Genomic DNA, 20,378 nt, shown 5'->3' on the forward strand with positions numbered 1-20,378 from the left:
GCGTCTGTACTAGCGTGTTTGCATTGGCGTGGGTAAAGATGGAAATAGAAACCCCGTGGTGTGGGCTATGGTATGAATATCAGATTTGTGCTTGGTGTCTCCCAACGTACTGAAGTCACTGCTATAGCCGTTGCTGTAATTAGCTGTGTTGGATAGATTAAAGCTAGTGTAGCAATACTCACGATGTGCATATCCACTCAGATGTGTGTGGTACAGAAAACTATGTTCCTGTTCCTTGTTAATAACTGATTATCAGCAGTGACAAAGGTTGTTTTTTTCTGGTGACGGGTTGTGGTCTTACAAAGCCCAGCTTTAGCACAGCCTTATTTCACAGATGGATGGGAACTAGAGCAGGGTTAGGCTTTTAGTTTACAACTGAGAGAAATTTCAGGGGGTAGCTTTATACCATCTCTGCTGTTGCTAGTTACCCTACATCCAGCCTCCTTTACCAGTGAAATATCATAATCCTTTAAAAAAAATTCTTCCTAGTTAACAGTAACTCTGTCTCTCCTGAGTTGGGCAGACCTAAGTTTCCCTTAGCTAAAATGATGTCTCTTTTATTGTGATTGTTTGGGCATGGAGTTGTTTGGGTAGATGTTGGGAATAAATATATCAGTGAGTGGAGAGGGGTTTACACTGCCTACGAATCGGGTACTCTGCAGGACTGTGTAATTCCTCTCCTGTAGCTGGTGGTTGTCCTGTAGCCCTGGGTGCCAAGCAAGCTTGGCCAAGCGTGGGGCTCCCTGCCACCGTGCAGTGGGGCAGGGTGCCCTCTCTGCTGCCTACTGAGAAAAGAAGTGTGTATTTTGCCTGGGACTCCTGTCTTGAAAACCTTAAAGGCTGGTGGGGTTGCTCAGAGTCAGTGACTGCATGGGCTGCTTTTCAAGTGAAGAGGAGAGAGGGATGATAGGAAAAAAACCTGTGGCTTTGACAGTAGCATAAACATGCTGTGGAAAGAACTGTGTTGCTTAGGGCCCGATGCCACCCATCTGTGTTAAGCTTTTGAATACCAGAATGAAGTACTGGAGTGTGCTACCCACAAACTTCATTTGTGCGATGTGAGTCATTTGGTTTAACCCAGGTTATAACTTGAATAGGTGGTACGTGTTGGACGGGATTTTTCCTTTAGCACTCTGGCAGCAGCCAGGACAACCTGTGTTCAGTCCATCGAGACTTCCTTCTGTTTGCCACTGTCAAAGGAAAGAATTCCTTGACTTTTAAAATTGACATTTACTGGAGTTCAGGAGTCAAGTGATTGTTTCATCTTGGAATGCTGTTATGTCCAGGATCAAGAAGGACGTAAATTAAATAAACTAATTAAATTTTTTTTGCTTACTCCATGAAACAAATAAGTAAAAGATAGGTATAAACCCATTGCTTTTTAGGAGATACAAAAAGTCTAACTGAATGGAATCAGCAGAAGAAAATATGAGTCAATATGAGTCAGCAGTGTGACCTAGCAGCCAAAAGGGCAAACCACATCCTGGGGTGCATCAAACACAGTATAATCAGCTGGTCAAAAGAGGTGATTATCCCGACGTATTCAGAGCATTGGTGTGGCCTCACCTCGAGTACTGTGTGCAATTGTGGGCCCCACAGTTTAAGAACAATATTCAGGTACTCGAACGCGTCCAGAGGAAGGCAATGAAGCTGGTGACAGGGCTGGAAGGCATGTCCTATGAGGAGCGGCTGAGGACTTTGGGCTTGTCTAGTTTGGAGAAAAGGAGGCTGAGGGGCGACCTCATTGCTCTGTACAGCTTCCTGAGGAGGGGACGTGGAGACGGAGGTGCTGAGCTCTTCTCCCTGGGATCCTGTGATATGCCTGTCAGTGTTTAAGAGGCGTTTGGACAATGCCCTTAATAACATGGTTTAAATTTTGGTCAGCCCTGAAGTGGTCAGGCAGTTGGACTAGATGATCATTGGAGGTCCCTTCCAGCTGAAATATGCTATGCTATTCTATTCTATTCTATTCTACTCTATTCTATTGTAAAATACATTACATAATTAAAATAAAAGCTGTGGCACTAATGGCTCCATGATGTAATGATATCCAGGAGCTTAACAGCACATATATTTTGATTCTAAAAATATATGAGGCCACATTATCTAAAATAGTTACAATAAGTTATATTAACCCACATACATTAGTATGTTAGTTACTTATTACCATGGTGATGTAATGCAGTGAGGATGGTTAATTCTGGGTGCTCCTTTGCTTAAGGGTGGTAAATCCTGTGCATGGTTTTGAAAATTTTAGCTTTTATCTGAGCTGCAGAATCAATGGAAAATAATAACTCGGGTGGAGTAGAGAACTGGATAGATTGTAAAGGTGTTTCAGTCTGTGTGAATGTAAAGGAAAATATTCAAGTGGAGAACATGGACATCAGACCCCACCAAACAGAGAAGTAATGTTGCTGTAGAGTGGAGTTCATACTTTTGAAGCCCTGCAAAAGGTATCGCACATCTTCTGTCAACCATGTAAGGGAGGAAGGGGTGTAGTGGATGTATCTGGTGCAGAGGAGGCTGAGAGCTGGTGCCCAGTGAAGAAGCAGCTTTAGGTTGTTGTAGAGGCAATGGCTCGGCACAGACGTACTGCCACACTGCTGGCTTTGTTTCATAGCAGTGAAACCACCAGGTAGGAGGTTACCGCTAGAGGGAATGGCCAGTTTTTTGCCATTTTGCCTTTCTCTAATAACGTGTAGTTTAAAGTCTTTTCCTTTTTTATTCCTTCTAGAAAGTTGTTAATCTTGATAAAAATGACTATGAAAAGTAGTCGCCTGCTAAACTGCAGAGGAGATGAATGCAAAATATCCTGGGTTTCTCTTACATGTGAAGGAGTTGCAGAATCAACTTCTTTGCAGAAGCAGAAGGATGCTTTGGTCTTGGGGCAGTGGTACCTGAGAGGGTACTTGTTCTCAGGGACAGCAGTGTCAAACCATACCCTCCTTGTTCAGGTAGCTCCCACCTGGGACACTGTTGGTACCCTCACACCATTATTTAATTGGAACACTGCATTTCAGTGTTTCTGGGCTGTTCTGCTCTGGCTGGTTCTTTTAGCAGATTTGGGATGGTAGTGATTTTTAGGCAGTTGCTGAATCTGGTAGCCTGATGGTGGGGTGTTAGTGTCTCTGACTGGGGTATTGGGGTTCCCCCCTGCTGGTGTGCCTCTGGGCTTGTGGTGATGGGTGAGTGATGGGCTATGTGCTCTCCTGGCATGGGGCTGGGTGTTACGGGGGTTCCCCCACCTGCCATCCTTCCTTCGTGCTCCTTCATGCGTCTGTGGAGATGAGCAGCTTCTCCCATAACCTAATGGTGGCTGACAGTGGTCTTGACAGGACTTGGGAGGAATAAATGTGGGGAGTGAGATGTTGAATGAAGTATAAACACAATATGTCAATAGTGACTAATGCAGCAGTTGGTCCAGGCTCTGTATTTTTTAGTTTCATGTCCAGACGGTGTTTGGCAGCAATCACCTGGCAGATATGCATGTGCATGCTGGCCAGCTGGTTGCAGCCATTGCATGTGTGTTGGCTGGATGGTCCATGTGCCCTGAGCTCCAGAGTAGCCGCATCAAAGGAATTCGGTTGTCCGATGGGTATTATGGACAGTGTGGGAATGGGGGAGGAGCACTGCTCTTCTAATTAACCTGATAATGTTGATGTTTGGGTAAGTTTTTTATAAGGTTTCTGACAGTGTGGTATTTCTTCTTTTTTATTCAGATTCCTTTGGGACTCTTGTTCTTCCAGTAGTAAGTATTTCTTTCCTCCTTCCTCAGAAAATGTTGACTGTCTGTAACTTTTCACCAGTTGGTGTTGATGAGATGATGGATTTTGTATGTGATCCTAGCTATTTTCACATTCTCAGATGAGTGTATTTACTGACCAATAAGCCAAGGAGTTTTCAGGTCAAGTGCTTTGTACTTGTTACAAGTAATTACAGGATTTGGGAGCTGATTTCTAGCATCAGCACAAGCTATCATAAAACTTGAACACAGAACTTTGCTCTGTGGTTTTTTTTGAATGGCTGATACCTACATCTCTATTTCAGACACACCATGAGGGCTAATTAGAGCCAAAAGAATTGTGCAAAGCAATAATTGAGAAGTATTAAAATAAAAATGTATTTATACACAGTCTTCTTAAGGATTTGGAAATGCACGTTCAGTGAAAGTACATAATAAGCTAACTAGTCAACAAAAATGTATAATATCAAATTGTGTGTTGAGTATGAATCGTGAATTTATAATCCTGGATGTTTATCTTGAAAATCTGGTCTAAAGAATTACGTATTTGTGTCAGGAAAAAGTTTTACCAAAGTCTTTATTTTTTTCAACATCTATGAGTATCCCTAAATCCAGTGGGTTTAAATTCTGATCTGAAATAAGCTGTATATCTGATGAAATAATCTGGAAACGTTTGATAGATGGATAATCAATGACAATGAGCAGCTCAACATTATGAAGCCTACTAGGTTGAAATGCATGTGTACAAACTGCAAATTAGCAAACATAGAAAATTCAGTTTAAAAAGAAAAAGATTAAATTAACAAATTCCTTGATATAATCTGGCCAGGTCTTAAAATTAGGCGAGGTGAATTCCTCCCTCTCTGGCCACTATCTGAAGTGATGAAAACTGACTCATTTTTTAACAGTAAGATGTTTTTTTCATTTGTGTAGCCATGGTAGACTTATGTTCTGCCCAAAGTGTAGTTGGCTGGTAGCAGAAGGTGGGTAATGAGTTTCTGGTTTCAGCCGTCATCTTTTCCAGAGGAAACAGTAGCTTCCTTGTCTGAGGTGCTCGTGACGGTGGCTGGTGTGGTCAGGAGAAGTACGTGAGATGGCCTTTTTTTCTTTTACATTAGGAGTGCCGAAATGGGGATACTAATACGATTCACTTGGGGATGTGTTGACTAAGATAAAATATTTTCATAGCAAGTTCCTACTACCTACTGTTAAAAGCTGCCTTGCTCATATCTGGGTTGAGAAACAACCCTTTAGAGAAGGAGTTGGTGGGGCTGAGGTGAATAGTTACCATTGTTGTAGCAGTGACCTTCTGGAAGTGTTGTATTAGTGCAGTTTCTGTTAGCATAGATGTGTGAACAGAAGGTGGGTTACTTTGCACCTCATCTGTCCTAATACACTGCCGTGGCAATGCAAACTTCATTGCCTCTGGCTTTTACATCAAGAAAAGTACAACAGGCAGTTTTGTCACCAAATTGCAGGAAGGAAAGATCTTTTGAAATACAAAAAGTATAAAAGTCAGGGGAGGAGCTCATGCTATCTATCTTTATTCATGATAGGAAAATGATACAGAAAAATATATGAGGTCTCTAAATGGCATTTATAGAAGAAGAAATCAAAGGCAATCCTTGCAAGTATGTTAAAATAATGCTGTAAGAGCACAAATCACTGCTATGATGAGACAAAAAAAGCTTATTTTCCCCCCGTTTTGATTTTGAAAGTTTATAATGTTTCCTGGACTTCTTGTAGGGAATCCTGACTGCTTTTTAGGGAATACACCTTCTTTAATAAATGGTAATATTAATAAATGAATTAATTTTGAGGTAATATTTGACAGATGCAGTAACTAAGGCTGTCCTATTTAATGTGTTCCAGAATTCTTGGCATGGAAGTTGGAGAGTGTTGAAATATGTGAATCATATGTTCTTGGCAATGTGTTTACAAAAACCTGCAGTTGAAGAAAATGCAGAATCTATTTCAGTGTGGAGCTTTGCACCTAAAATTTAGTTATATAAGTCCAGATTTTAAAGGGGAAATCTCTTTCTTCCTGTGTCATCATACACCTGCTCAGAGTGAAAAAGAGAGCCTGTTTATTTTTCCCCTTCCTGATTTTTTTTTTTCACTTGGCTTGTTTTTAAAAACAGAAGGTCAACAGAGAGGGATGAAATTGTAGTTGATTCCTCTTTATAGGTAAACACACAGAAAAGGAGACGTATTTGATACAGACATTCACATCTACCTCGTTTGTCACCCTATGACATTTTTCCCTCTTTGGGAATTTCTGTTACCTCACTGTGTGTTCTTAAAATGAGTTTTGACAGCACAACAGCCTTTCTTTATAGAGCTTGGTAGGATGCTTTTGAAGTGCTGTGCCTGGAGAGTTAACAGCTGTAATTTTCATTACCAGTGCAAGAGGAGTGCTTCACTTCCATATGTTATGCTGAAAAATGCAAGCCTCTCTGTTTTAGTTGTCTTGACTTCAGAGATTTTACTCCAGATTTACTGTTGTAACTGCAAACAGAAGCATGTGACTCTTAAGCTTTTTAGCAGGGCTACTTGTTGGAACGAGCTGTGTGCTGTGTTAAACCCCTTTTCCTTCTTCAAAGAGACGCTCCTAAGCAGACAGCAGTACAGAAGCTGGCATCTGGGCTGGGATGTCCCTGGGGTCATTCGTTGCCTGTGTAGGCTCTGCTCCAGGTGAAATTCCCATGTGCTGCAGCAGCTCTGCTTCGAGCCTTTCGACCCCTGTGGCTGGGATTCCTCCCACCTAACTTTGTGAAATGAACTGATGCAGCTGAATTATGAGCTCTAGATTTCCTCTGTCCACTGGAGAGACAGAGAGAGAGATGTGTGCATGGTTATTCTGATCTTACGTGGTCTAAATTTCCTTGCCAGTGATATCTGTCTGTGTTTACTGCCAGCACTGAAGGAGCCTTCAGTGTCTGTCCTAAATAAGTTAACCATATAAAATGTCTCTTCCTTTATTCCTTAATATTTTGGGAAGAATAATTATTTTACTTTCTAGATGAGTCGCAACATGTGAATCATTAAACTGAAATGAGACAAAATCGGTGAGGTTTCTATTGAAGAACAGTACCTCACCTCATGAGATCTTCATTCTGAATTTGACTTTTCTATGTTCCCATAGGACATGAAGCTAAAGCTTGTAAAAAGAAGTGCAAGGTTTTCTTACTGTCCTGCTCATCTTGCCCACATATAGCTTCTTCAGCTCTTTTATTTTCGGAAAATTCATTACCAAAAAGTGATGAAGTCAGAAAAAAATTAGCCCCCCCAAATCAAACCCAAGAAATTTCTAAGTAACTGTGAAAAGAAAAGAGGGAGCACAATGTGTGTGTGTCTATGCAAGGTGTATGAATACATAGATACTTACATGTTGAAAACCTGATTACTACTGAAAATTAGATGCAAATACATTGAAAAGATGCTTCTGCTAACACATTTTCAGGTAGTTGTTGAAATGACACTTTAAAGCCCTGAAATCCTCTTTCTCTTTTTGAGAATTTACATAAGTTGACAAGTTCAGGAATATGTCAGATCTTTATGTCAAATGTTTTTGGAATAATAGTATCTTCAAGAATATTTTGGATAATTAACAGAGTCTCACTATTTTGTTTTTAGCTGCCTTTGAACAGTGCTTCTGGGAATTATGAATTACTGGTGGAAGGCCATGCTGATGGCCGGCGCATCTTCTCTAACCGTACCAGTTTGATGTACATGTCAAAGAGCATCTCCGTATTCATCCAGACTGATAAATCTATGTATAAACCGGGACAAGACGTGATGTTTCGGATTGTCACTGTCTATCCTGATCTCAAACCTTACAAAGCGTCTCTGAATATATATATCCGAGTAAGTATCCACAGGAACCTAGTTATACATTGGAATTTGTCACACATTTCAACTTTGTGTGACAAATAAAGATCATACATATTGCTACCTAAATCTTGTTAGCAAGACCACTTGCATTTAACATGTGTTTAACATTTCTCCTAGGACCCTCGGAAGAAATTGATTCAGCAGTGGTTGATGGAGGAGGGTGATTTGGGTGTAGTTTCCAAAAAATTTCAGTTATCAGTGAACCCTCCACTAGGAGACTGGTCCATAGAAGTGGAAGTGAATGTGAGTATTAACATTGCCAAATCACAGAGACATTCATTTCTCTAGATGTGACTAAAATTGTGTTTACTTTGGTGAAGCAAAAGCAGAAATAAGCATGAACCATGAGATGAGGAAATCCTTCCCTCGTGGCAAACCCAAGATATTATGGAAGCCTCACAAGATTTTCAGTAGTATATGGTTTTATAAGGAAAGATATAAAAAAGCAGCATACATATTTTATCCTAAGGTCTGTGTTTTGATTCTAAAATACAAATGTTATTTAAAAAGTGAGGATTTTTAATATTAATATAAAAGAAAGATGTTAATGGAGTACTAATTTTTTTTTTAAGTCAAACGCCCTTACGTTTATTTTGTAAGCTAATATACAGAAATTCATTCTGCCCTGCTGTACAGCCAGTCACTGTCTCAAGGGGTGTGGAATCAAAGACTATTTACAAATCTCTGCCTAGTTTTAGGGGTGTTTCAGCAATTCACAATGACTGAGGCGTTACTGAGGAAAAAATAACTATGCGAAATAGAAAGGATGAATAGTAAAGTAGAACTATGGCATAACAAAACTGGTATGATCTAGTTTGCACGTTGCTGTTGGTAATAGTTCTATCAGTCCAATCATTTAAGCTGTACACTCCTCATACACTGTGGAATATGTTGCAAAAAAAGCTGGAGGTTTAGCTGTTCCAAACTGTGTGTCAGATTTATTCAGCCTGCTTTAAGTGCCTGTAATTTGGGAACTGCATTTCCGACTTGGCTTGCAGTGGCTGTTCAGAGATATTTAGCAAGTACAAACAGGACTGCTTAATGTTTGCTGATGAGGGAGATGATGGGGTAGAAAGCAGAAAAACTCATGTGATCTTGTATTACTTGAGAGTAGTATTTACCAGTACCAGTTGTATGTTTGATAGATTCTACAGGCTGAGGTAGGTGAGGGTGGTGCTCAAGCGAGTTTCAGGATTGGATTTTTCGAACACGTTCTCATGTAGGTGTGGAGTCGTTACTATTGTCTTTGATGGGAAACATGTTTTAAGTTGTTCCTGCCCTTGTTCCTGTGCTTGGCTGCTCCTTCCCATCCCTGCGCTGCTGTTCAAGAGCTTCCAGTCACACTGAGGCAGCTGTAGTAAGGCTGAGATCTAAAGCATGCCAGGGAAGTAAGTGACCCAGATTGAAAAGCATGTCTGTGTTTTTGTTTGCCTAACTCAGACCAGTTCACTGATCTGGTTGACAGCACAGCCCCACTCACAGCTGCATAGGTACTTTTCAGGAGGTGGGGGAGTGTCGCTCAGACATGGGAAGAAAGGCTCGTGACAGTGGTGGGCTCCTCCACGGCTCGCTTGCCAGGCAAAAAAGTGTGTGAATTTTTGCTTGGGCTTTCTGTGAAGTCTCGAGTAATCCTGAAGTCAGGAAGGCACTGCTGAAAGAACTGCAGCAGCTGTTTTCAGGATCTGAATATGAGAGCCACTCCCTCCTGAAACAAAACCAAAACGAAGAGGAAAAAAAGCAAATTGTAAAATTGAAAGAAAAATGCCTTATAGATTCATCCGGGTGAGTGAAACAGCTGGGAGAAAACAGACAAGTGAAGTGAAATCTTCTTAGACTGTAGTTGCTGGTATTCTAAATTGTAGCCATTCAGTACTACTACAGAAGGTTAGTGAGCCTGGAAAAAATATGGCAGGGTGGGAATGTCTCTCAAGTCATGAGTAACAAGGAGAAAGTAAATAGGGAACATTTTGTTCACTGTCTCTTCCAATACATAGCTAGAGGGCACCAGGTGAAGGAGGTAAAGAGCAATTTCAAAATAATTAGAACAGCATAACTGAAGTATAGAGTACAGCACCAGTGGTGTTGTGAATACTGAAAACTCAGGTGGGATCAAAATATGTCTGGACAAATTCACAGAAGTATGCTCCATTAAGAACTGTTAACTAGGAGGTGCTGAGGCTTGAGCTGACACAGTGTCACTGCTGGCTACCCTGGTTGATGCAGTTCTCTTAAGTGTTGAATCTTGGCTGCTGCCAAAGACTGGACATTGGTCTTCATGTTAGATCTACTGGGGTACAACCTTTCCTAGGTTGTCTTTATTATGTTTTCATCTCATTTTTCATATTATTAAATTTTTAGAACTTAGGGGGTTAGCACAGAGTGTTTGGGGTTCTTAATAGAGCTCTAAATGCTTCAGCAGCATGAAGAATACCCAGGGGCAGGAATAATGCTCATCACTCTAGGATATCTTTCTCTGTTCACCATTGTTACAGGAGACAATTCAAGGTGGAAAGTACTGCAAAATGCTTTTGGTACATTTATCAAAGTGCTCTTTTGGGAAAAGATAAACTTGGGCAGAACAGAAGTGGGATTCTTTTTTTCATTGACAGAGGAAATGGTTAATATTTGAGAAACACTGCATTTAATAAGTGGAAACAAGAAGAACTAGGAAATAGGTATCAATATAAGTGAAAGTCTGAACTCTTGCATATTTGTAGGAAATTTAAAGATACCAAGAAAAACTTGATGGTTAATGAAAGTATGAAAGAGTTTTTGAAGTTCGCTAGAAACAAAAGAAATTCCAGCGGTGGCAGAGCCCAGTAACATGAGCAAACAGTAATTATGTGGCAGAGATGGAAACATTTAATAGGGATGATGGTTCTGAGTGGTTAAGTGAATCTCAGTGTAGGGAGATTTGAAAAGACCATCAGAAGATCAATGTCCTTAACAGAAAAGAGTTAAAGTGAGGTAACATGGGAAACTATGGACCTGTCATCTGGCGTGAAAAAAACAATGACAAAGGTAATTTGGGATTCCACCGTCAAAAAATGAAATTCTTTAAGGCTATTATGGATTTGGTTACTAAGGTAGATTTACTGATGTAACAGATTTTTGTAAAGGCTTTTCATTGTACGAAATCCTAATGAAAACCAGCAATGTATGTAAAGTCTGTCAAAGAAGGATGGATTGATTTTGGGGCAATCGACACTCACCCAGGGTGTTTCTAATATAAACTGATGACAGAGTTTGCAGGGGGAGCCAGGGAAGGAAGCTCCACGGTGGGAGACTGCAGAAGTCCCATCTGTTGACTGTATATCAAGGTAACAAATGAATCAATGCATTTATTGATTACAGTCTGTGAGTGGTGTTACAGGTTTTACAAGGCTTTTTAATCTAGTGGAGAAAGGCACAGTATGAACCAACTAATAGAAAATGAAGCCAGACAAATTCTCTTTGGCATATATGTCTTTCATCAATGAAGCTCTTAATCATTGGAACAAACAAAAAATGGGAGCGAGGGCTTCTCTATTACTTGATGATTTAGCATCAGTAATGGTTGCCTTTTGGAAGATGCATTATAATAATACAGAGTGCTGGAGTAGCTGAATACTAGGGTAACCAAGCCTGGGATAAAATGAGGTCAGGCTAAATGGTTCCTTCTGACATTAAACTCTTTGAATTGAAAATTGAAATAGAGGAGAAAAAGAACAGTATATTACATAAAAAACAAGTTGTAGGGTTTTGGGGTCCAGAAAAAAATTGGCTATTCTTACAATGCTTATCCTGTGGAAGTAAAACAGCAACCCCAAGCCCCACACATAGAAACTTATGTTGTTTACTTTCAGACTCCTTTTCCTCTGTCGTTCACACCTGCTCTGCTTTAGTTTTCAAGTTCTGTGTTAAAAGAATGTAATGACAAAGCAATATGCATTATTTCTGTAGCACGTGCCTATGCAGCATCTTACATTGGATAAGGCTATCATATGCAGATTTTATTAAATAACTGTTGCAATATTCACACTATTGCACTAGGTCTGTCTCATGGGTTGTTTCACAGACTGTTATTTTTCTGATAACACGTCATACCACTGGATTAATGAAATCTGCAAGAAACCTTGCAGAATAAAGGAAAAGAGCTTTTCTGTTGGGAAGCTCTTTTTGATTCTCTTGGTTACAAGTGAGCTTATGCCCTGAAATACAAGGTCATATGGGATGGGATTCAGTTTGAGATTTAAGATATGTGGATGTCTCTATGCAGGTGATGTGGTAGAGATTTAATTGGTGTTTAGTGAAAGCTAGTGAGTGACCCGGATCACTCTGAGTGGATATTCCTAGCTATTGCCTGGATATTCCTTGCTGTTCTGCAGCCATTCTGCTGTCCAAGGAAGGTACAGTTCTTTTCTGTGTCATATAGAAAGTTGCATAGATTCACCAATCCCTTCCTGAAAACAGGTCACTGAGAATTTAGATTTAGTGCTAAGGAATAATTAGTATATGTCTGGCATTTTTAATAGATCTACCTGCCTATCCTTAACTAGTACTGCTAGCCCTGGGTCCGCATGGCATCCAGCACAGCTTATGGATCTACTCAGGGCTTTAGGAACATCTTCAGATGGCAAACCCAGGCTGATCTCCGCATGACTTAGCTATCCTGATGCCATGACCTGAGCTTTCTAGTTAAATAGTCAGCGGTCCAGCATTTATCTCAGGTTTCCTTCTTGTCTTTAAAGAGTGTTGTTAAGTCACTAAATAACATTTTCCTTCTAGTGGTTACAGATCAGTTCCCAAGTGTACCAAGTTGGATTCCTGGAAGTACTGCTTCTGAATGCTGTTTCAAATCAGGTTCTGGCTGCTTGCTGCTGTTAAATGTCCTGTAGTACTTTTTAATAAGAGTTCAGGTCTTAGCACAGCTGTTCTGAGAAAACACAAGACAGAGTAATTACAGTCTGGTTCCCAAGTCTTCACCTTGTACTTTAGTTGGATATCTTATATTTCCTGTTGTGGAGCCTGTTGCTGAAAGGCTTTTAGTTGCTGAGTTTTAGTAGTAGGTATCTCCAACCAGAATTTGTTCCTAGTTACAAGGCATTTTGTAATCTAATTTATGGAAGTTGTTATTTGGAAATTTATGATCAAATATTGAAGAGTAGTAATGTTTCACGTGCAACAAGGGCTTTCTAAAATATTTTTGAAGAGTATTATATTTTTTTAAAAGCTTCAGGTAGAAAGCAACTTTCAAAATCAGGTGGGTTTTATTATATACTTTACACTTTGAATTTTTTAACTTTTCAGGTTTTATGTATGTTACAGTGTATCCACAGTGATGTTTTACTGCTAGGTCAGCTACAGATTTCACATTTGATCCATTGAGTTTAAGGTTATATATACCATTACTTAAAAAAAGTGTCACCTTCCTTCAAAATCAGACTGTACATAAAACCTTTGGAACTGGCTGTGTATTCAGTAGTTTGCAAGTGAGCACTGATATTTAATCAGGATCTGACATCGGTGGGACTCTGCTTAGTTTCTGGAGACCCTGCTGCTGGATTCGAACAGAAGTTTGGGAATTCATACAGTATTTTATTTCCGGGTTTATTGCCTGCATGTGAAAATAAAGCACAAAAGTGATCATGAAATGCTTCTGTTAATTCTGTCTGGATAAAAATCTATTTTATTTAGCTGCAAAGCAGAGGCAGAGGAATGTTTCTGACAGGGGCTGTGTGATGGCAATGCAGCCACAGGAATACAGCCGGTGCCAGCACTGCGCTTTTTCAGGGCAAAGCCCTGAGACCACACCCAGAGTCTTTCCCCGATGCTATAACTTGTGACGCATGTAAATGTCAGAAACAAGTAAGAAAATGGACCTAGACCAGATTCATTTTAGGGACTTTCAATTGCCAAAGAAGAAGAAAAAATTTGGGGAGAACAATTCCTGTGATCTCACTGGTTGGATTAGACCCAAATGACTTCAAATAGGACTGGTTCATCACAACAGAGCAAAATCTGGACCCTAGCTGTTAGCAATTGTTAGATGGAAAGATCCACAGCATCTAAGGCTCAACTGCAGAAAGGCTCCATCATCCTCAGGATCTCAGAATACTTATATGGTTGGCACTGTTTTCTTAATACTCTGGGCAATGTGCACAGAACGTAATAGATGTTTTGCAGTTTAAGAAACGCTGATTTAGAGCAAAATGCTAATAGCCTGGAAGGGTGAGTGTGTTTGAGAAGCAGGAGAAGGCATGGAAGACAAAAACTGTACTAGAATAAAGCAGCTCTGGAAACAAGTGGAATAAGTGTGGTGGTGTTTTCCTACTGTAAAAAAAAATCTCTCTTGGGTTGTATGTATAACTAACTGCTTGTCTCAAAAGCCACCACTCCTGGAAACTGGTTTAACAACTTCCACTCCAAAATATTTGAACAATATTTGCCAGAGAGACAGCCCTGCCCTGAGGAACTAAACTGATACGGAGTGGTTGAAGTGCTGTTACTTGTCCTATTCCAAACCAGTTTGGCTGAAAAGTCTGTGTTAGTGGGAGATGTGGTTTGGTGTTCAAATCATCAAGATGACCTAGTAGGGTATTTTCCTTTCCCTGCACTGTGAAGCACGGCTTGCTTTCTGTCATAAAGGTTGTCATTTTAGAGAAGGTGCAGCCAAGAGCGCTAGTCTCACTTTAATCTCTTGTTTTCTACTGCTTAAAGTTCTCTTAGTTTTTAATTTTTTTTTTTTTTGACTTTTAAGGTAATGTGAAACAAAATCTCATTTTCAAGGGAGATGCTTTTTCATCCTGCCAGCTGGGGTAACCTTCTGTTCATGGTTTGCTTAACGGCAAGGATGACATATATTCTTAACATTGGAAATAAAAGATGTACAGAGAAGCAGACATGAGATAAATTCACTACAGGTCATTTTCCTAAGATTACCTGATAGTAATCAGATTGTGGACTGCATATCAGTGCTGTAGCATTTTGTGTTGTAGGGATTGTGATTTTGCACAAATGTTGTGAAAATAGCAGATTCAGCATATATCTTTTCAAGCCTAGGAATATAAATACGACAGTTATTTTGGTGATCTGTGACTTAATAATGAAATCAGTAGCGATCTGATTTTTATTTTGATAGAAGTCTTTTGCTAGGAAAAGTGTAAATATAGAGGTACAGAGGTCTTAGTGTGGTCTGAGATGCTTACTTTGCAAAGCCATTGATCAGGTAAGAGAGATCAGTTATAATTGTTTCCAGCTTAGATCCTGGTCCTGGGGTATTTCCCACAGGAGTTCTAAGTTTATCCTCTCTTGCCACAGACACTCATTCCCATCTGACATATCTTGATGCTACCTGACAATTGTTTATCCATATCCTGTCTCCTTTGCCCCACATTTCAAACCGTGTTCACTGAGATACTCCAGCACGTATGGTAACTTGTAGTGGTGTCACTGTTCTCAGAAATAATCAAAGTAATCAGATTTCTGAGCTCCACATCAACATAACCTCATCATGCAATTAAGCAGCAGCTGATGATATTAACCTTTCAAAATAGCCACCTCCTAGTGACAGACTGTTGTCTCTCTTGATCTTTACCCTCTTTTCCAGAAGACTCTTACGCGAAGAGGCAAAATAGGCTTTCAAAAGGAGCCTCTCCCTTTCTGTCCTTTGGGAAGTGGAGACTTCTTCGGTTTCTCAGCCCGTTCTTCCAGCCCAGCTGAGCTCAGATTTTCCTCTTGGAAAATCGTTGCTCCAGTGTAATCACTGCATCAAGCAGATCAGCTGAGATTCAGAGCTCCAGTTCTAGGTGCTGCTGGTAAATCATGTCATGCCATTTCCCTGCTGATGGCAGCTTTTGGTATGGTGCTGTAAAAAAATCATTGAAGGAGGGTTATATGTCTGCAGACAAATGATGTACATGCTTGGTCAGGATCATAAAATCATAGAATCATTTAGGTTGGAAAAGACCTTTAAGATCATTGAGTCCAACTGTTAATTTAGCACTGCCAAGTCCACCACTAAACCATGGCCCTAAACATCACATGTACACGTCTTTTAAATACCTCCAGGGATGGTGACTCCACCACTTCCCTGGGCAGCCTGTTCCAATGCTTGACAACCCTTTCGGTGAAGAAATTTTTTCCTAATATTCAATTTAAATGTTCCCTGGTGCAACTTGAATTACTTGTCCTTTAGCAAGGAAGAACAATCGAGTAAGACAACAAAAAGCAAAATTTATGTGGCTGACTACCATGACTTTTTGGCCCGCTGTCATTGTACCAAAGAATAAAAATAGCTGCTGAATTTTTAATGTTCAGAGAGTGAAAAAACCCTTTAAAATTAATTTCCCAACGATGTGCCACATATGGCCTGATGTACCACATCTCAAAGATGTGCCAGAATATGCTTTCAGATACCCTCCTGAGAAAATCAGGAAATAGGTGAAAAAATTAGAAAAATAGGAAAATAGAAGAGAACACAAGTAACAATATATTGTATAGTTGTTTATTTCTTCCACTGATTTTTAACTAATAAGTAAACAAGACAGGAAGATATAACCCAAGAGTGTCTCTGCTGAAGTAAGTATGCACTGTAGACTGTAAGAAAATTTTAGCTGCCTTTTGAATAAATGAAGAACCTTAAGATTATATATGCTTTTGAAATGGTCTTGTCCTCTAGATACTGTAGGAGCTTCTCTTTTGTGTAGAAATACTTGAGTTAACTTTAAATGAGCTAGTAAAGGTACTGCTGGTAGGTCAGTCATGGTTCATCATGATGACTATGAGTACTTATGCTAGGTAGTTTTATGCTAGCTAGCTCGGATATTTGTTTCTTTATACAGAAACCAGGCGTACGTAGATGTCTGCAGATCTGAAGCTCCCCAAGCTCTTCATTATATATACTTACAATCTGCCACGTGTGAGCTTCTGTGTCCTTCTGTGGTGCAAATACATACTACTGGTTCCTACAGGAGATCCATAACAGGAGCTGATAATGGTTGAGCCATGTTTTAAAATCGCATCATGTCAGAAATTGTAATTTAACTTGAATATGGGTGGGATTTGGCCTAGAGGGTATGTTAATGTAATCTAACCACAATTTTATGTATTTTCTCATATGATTTTTTTTCATTAGGGTCAAGTTCATTATCAAAGATTTAAAGTGATGGAATATGGTAAGTGTTACTTAAAGGCATTTAGTAGTGACCAAAATTGGTAGTTGATTCTCCATTAGTTTAGACTAGCTTCCCTTGGCTAGCACGAACCTTTTGAATACTCCTGGAAAGTCTAATTTCCAAATCTCTTGCTTCTCTGAGACTGATTCTGTGTCCTGAAAGGAACGTTGTCCTATCAGCTGCCCTGCTTATCTTTGGTAGTTTTAATGACCTACTACTGTAGTGTCTGGATGTCATGCAATCTTTAAAGTACTTCTGTTAAGTCTATGAGATGCAGTTATTGTCCCTGTTTTTCCAGGATCATGCAGGCAATGTGTTCTTCCCAAAATATCTGTATAAATGTCTGATCATTAAGCTTGCTGGTGATTTTGTAAATACCAAATAAGCTAAACGTTTTCTATTTCAGTCTTCCAAGCTTGTGTGCAGACTGCTCTTATGATGCTTGTTGTTATCCTTTCAACAAAAAGTCTTAGTCTGGGGCATTAATATGGTTGGGTTAAAAATATATCTTAGTCTATATTCCTTAGGAAACTGTAGTAGTCTATCATATTAACATGTTCTACCCTTATTACTTAAAAAAAGAAAAAGATGTTATTTCTTGTGTGAATTTAATGCTTTCTGTAATTTTTTTTTTTTTTTTTTAGTTTTACCAAAATTTGATGTTATGATAACAACACCATTATACTACTCTTTGAGAGAGGAAGATGTAACTGGTGTTGTCACTGCAAAGTAAGTAAATTATTGATACCATTGTCACCCTCACTCTTAAGAAAATTATTGTGGGTCTCTAAGTGTCAAAGTGAAAACTTATATTTAGAATGCTAAATAAGTGCATTCTAGTCAAAATTAGTTGGCTAGCATCCATTTCTAGTTACTGGATTTTTGTGTAATAATGCTAGATAGATCTTCAGACTTCTAGTTAGTTTTTTTGGTCTGGTAAATGTATTTCTAGACTATAACCAAGACATTTTTAGCTACTTTATTCAGAAAATTTCTTGAGTCTTTTGCGTATAATGTATATTTTGAGGCATTTTTTTTGTTCTTATGGCTCCTTTATGGTGCTCTCCAACTTATCATGTCAAGGTCTGTAGGTAGAGTAACTATATTTTATTAGACTACTTGGAAAATTATGCAAACTTCTGTGCACATCCTTCTTGATCCAATTTATCCACATTGTGGATTTGAGGTATATGCTTCTCCTGCCTATCAAAATACCTATACCTGTAAAAGGGTGAAGAATTAAAAACCCTTGAGAACTTCAGAAGAGACTTCACTGTAGACTATTGTATAAATAATATTTCATTTTTCAGCTGAACAAATACCTAGACAAAAAATTTAGGATGCATTAATCTCAAATAGAAATTAATTTTATTTTGGGAAGATGAGAGCCAGATAGAGGTACCTGATAGGTCCTTTCAAGATGACCTGAAATAAAAGGTCTTTGGTGGGTTATTTAATGCATAAAATACATAGCTTCTAAAGAAGCACTCCATTTATGAGTAAAATGCAGAAATGATTGTTTAACAAGCTATTTAAATTAAATGTTTGGACTTCTGAGAAAAAGCTTCCTTTCCTAGAGCCAATGCAACCTGATATTATAAACCATCTAGGTTTCTCATAAGGGGCAATTTTTAAAAAAAACTTTTCCTCATTTTTTTTCCCTAATCTGCTTTGCTTTTGGAATCCATTATATGCCAATGTGAATTTGGTTTCCAAAATTGTTTTGGTCTTCCACAGGGTACTTGGCTCCTTCATTAGATATAAAGTATTTGAAAGTGTACCTGTCTGCTGCAATAAATCGAGACTTGGATGCCAGTGAATCGCCTGAGATTGAATCCCAGCAGTGCCAAAGTTTTACTGATACGTCATCATTATTTATAGGGAATGACTTCATTCCTGATGACTGTTTTTATAGGCATAATGCCTCTGTATACAAAGAGTTTATATGTCCCTTACGCTTGTAGATGTCATAAAACCCTTTCCCTTTCTCATCTCTGGAGTATTATTAGATTAAGTTAAATACAGGGATGCTACCCAATGGCAGTATCATTTCAAGGTTAATGGCAGCTTATTACTGTAATTAGGTCTGCTTGGAAAGACTGAGTTCAGGTGCAAGACAGTGTTGTCAGAGTTCTTCCTGTAACTATGCTATTTGATTATTCTTTCCCTCTGCTTTTCAGCTTTGATATCTCTTAAATGGCTGCCAGTCAAATCCATAATGATGTAAAGTACTTAAAGTTATCACATCTGAATGTATTACTACTGATGGACTAGAATGATTTTGCTCCCCTCCCCGCCTCCTTCTGTCTGAATCTGATAATATCGTGGTTTCTGTTATGTATAACTTTGAAATATTTATACAAAATTTTTATTTTATTACTGCTCACGGACTGCAGGTTGCTAATGGCATTCTAAGAAGTGAATATGTTACAGTTTTCAGATTTGCCACAGCTGCAAATTATGTTTGCCATGTAATAATGCCATGATTTCTTTGGACTGTGATTGCTAAATAATTTGAGTACAAATATCTTGCGATCTTTCATTTTGTGTTAGCATTTGGGAAGCAAAACACTTGCACTTCCCACGTCCCATTTTAACTTTACTTCATATTAGTTATGATGCTACATTGGTGTTCTATTCAATAACTGGCTTCCAGTTTAGCTTAATATAGTTAATTTTCCTACATTGTCCAGCCCACAACAATAGTAATAGGTTTATAGAGCTCTTGTGCAGGAAAGAGCAGCACTGTGTGTCCTCTCCAGGTTTTGGGCTTCTGACTTTAGTGTCGATAAACTGGTCTCAGTATTGAAAACTCCATGTTTCAAAGTGCAAATGTGTTCTAGCCATGTTTGAGGCCAAGGAAAAATATTTTAGTAGAATCTTTTGCCTTGAGAGCTCTTCAGGAGCCCAAGCCCTGGAGGTGGCACATTGTTTGACTTTGACTGATGTGTTTCAGGTACACATATGGAAAGCCAGTAAAGGGAACTGTAACGGTCACTTGCCTTTCTGTCTCTTACTGGACAAACAAGAGAAATATAACAACAACAATGGAGGTGAGTCTTCTGTTAGCAGTTTGTAGCATTGTAGACTTTAAGCCTGTGTCTTCTTTTGTAGGTTAAATATGCCTGGGACCATTCTCAAGCGCTGAGTTCAGCTGGCATGGTCTATGGAGTGACTTGCATGGATAGTATTAACTCTTTTCAATTTCCAGAATAAAGTTTTTACATTCAGACTGCTTGTTGGGAATGGTACTCGGCTGCTGTGGTCCCTTGAACTGTGCCTGGAAGTTATTTTGGAGCATGCTAGTTGGCCCAGGTAGAAAAACTTTGTAGGAGCTGTTATAGGAGCATAAGTGGTGGAGGACCCGTGCCCAGGAATGCTCCCTGGCTCCGTGTGTGCCCCTGTACGCTCAACCCTGTGTTACAAGGCCAGAGGAGACCACTGCAATTGTCTAGGTGGAGCTCTAGCATGGTAGAGACCAAAGCATTTTGCCTACTAATTGCCTAGTAATTACATTGGAGTTACTCTACTAGTTGTAACCTTGAGCATGATATTTAAAAAGGCATGCAGTTTTGATCTGAAGACTT

The 20,378-nt window shown here is 39.2% G+C and overlaps 1 protein-coding gene across 2 annotated transcripts in view; it reads left to right on the plus strand.

Moving 5' to 3' along the window:
• Positions 1-20,378, plus strand: part of CD109 (CD109 molecule) — an 84,305-nt gene that overhangs the window by 14,858 nt on the left and 49,069 nt on the right. For both annotated transcript variants that reach the window (XM_069804679.1, XM_069804678.1), the window contains exons 3-8: positions 3,720-3,748; positions 7,379-7,609; positions 7,754-7,879; positions 16,752-16,791; positions 17,436-17,520; positions 19,748-19,844. In XM_069804679.1, the coding sequence (XP_069660780.1) occupies positions 3,720-3,748; positions 7,379-7,609; positions 7,754-7,879; positions 16,752-16,791; positions 17,436-17,520; positions 19,748-19,844 (608 nt within the window). The remainder of the gene's footprint in view (positions 1-3,719; positions 3,749-7,378; positions 7,610-7,753; positions 7,880-16,751; positions 16,792-17,435; positions 17,521-19,747; positions 19,845-20,378) is intronic.

Source organism: Haliaeetus albicilla, chromosome 17, assembly GCF_947461875.1.
Source record: "Haliaeetus albicilla chromosome 17, bHalAlb1.1, whole genome shotgun sequence".
NCBI lineage: Eukaryota > Metazoa > Chordata > Aves > Accipitriformes > Accipitridae > Haliaeetus > Haliaeetus albicilla.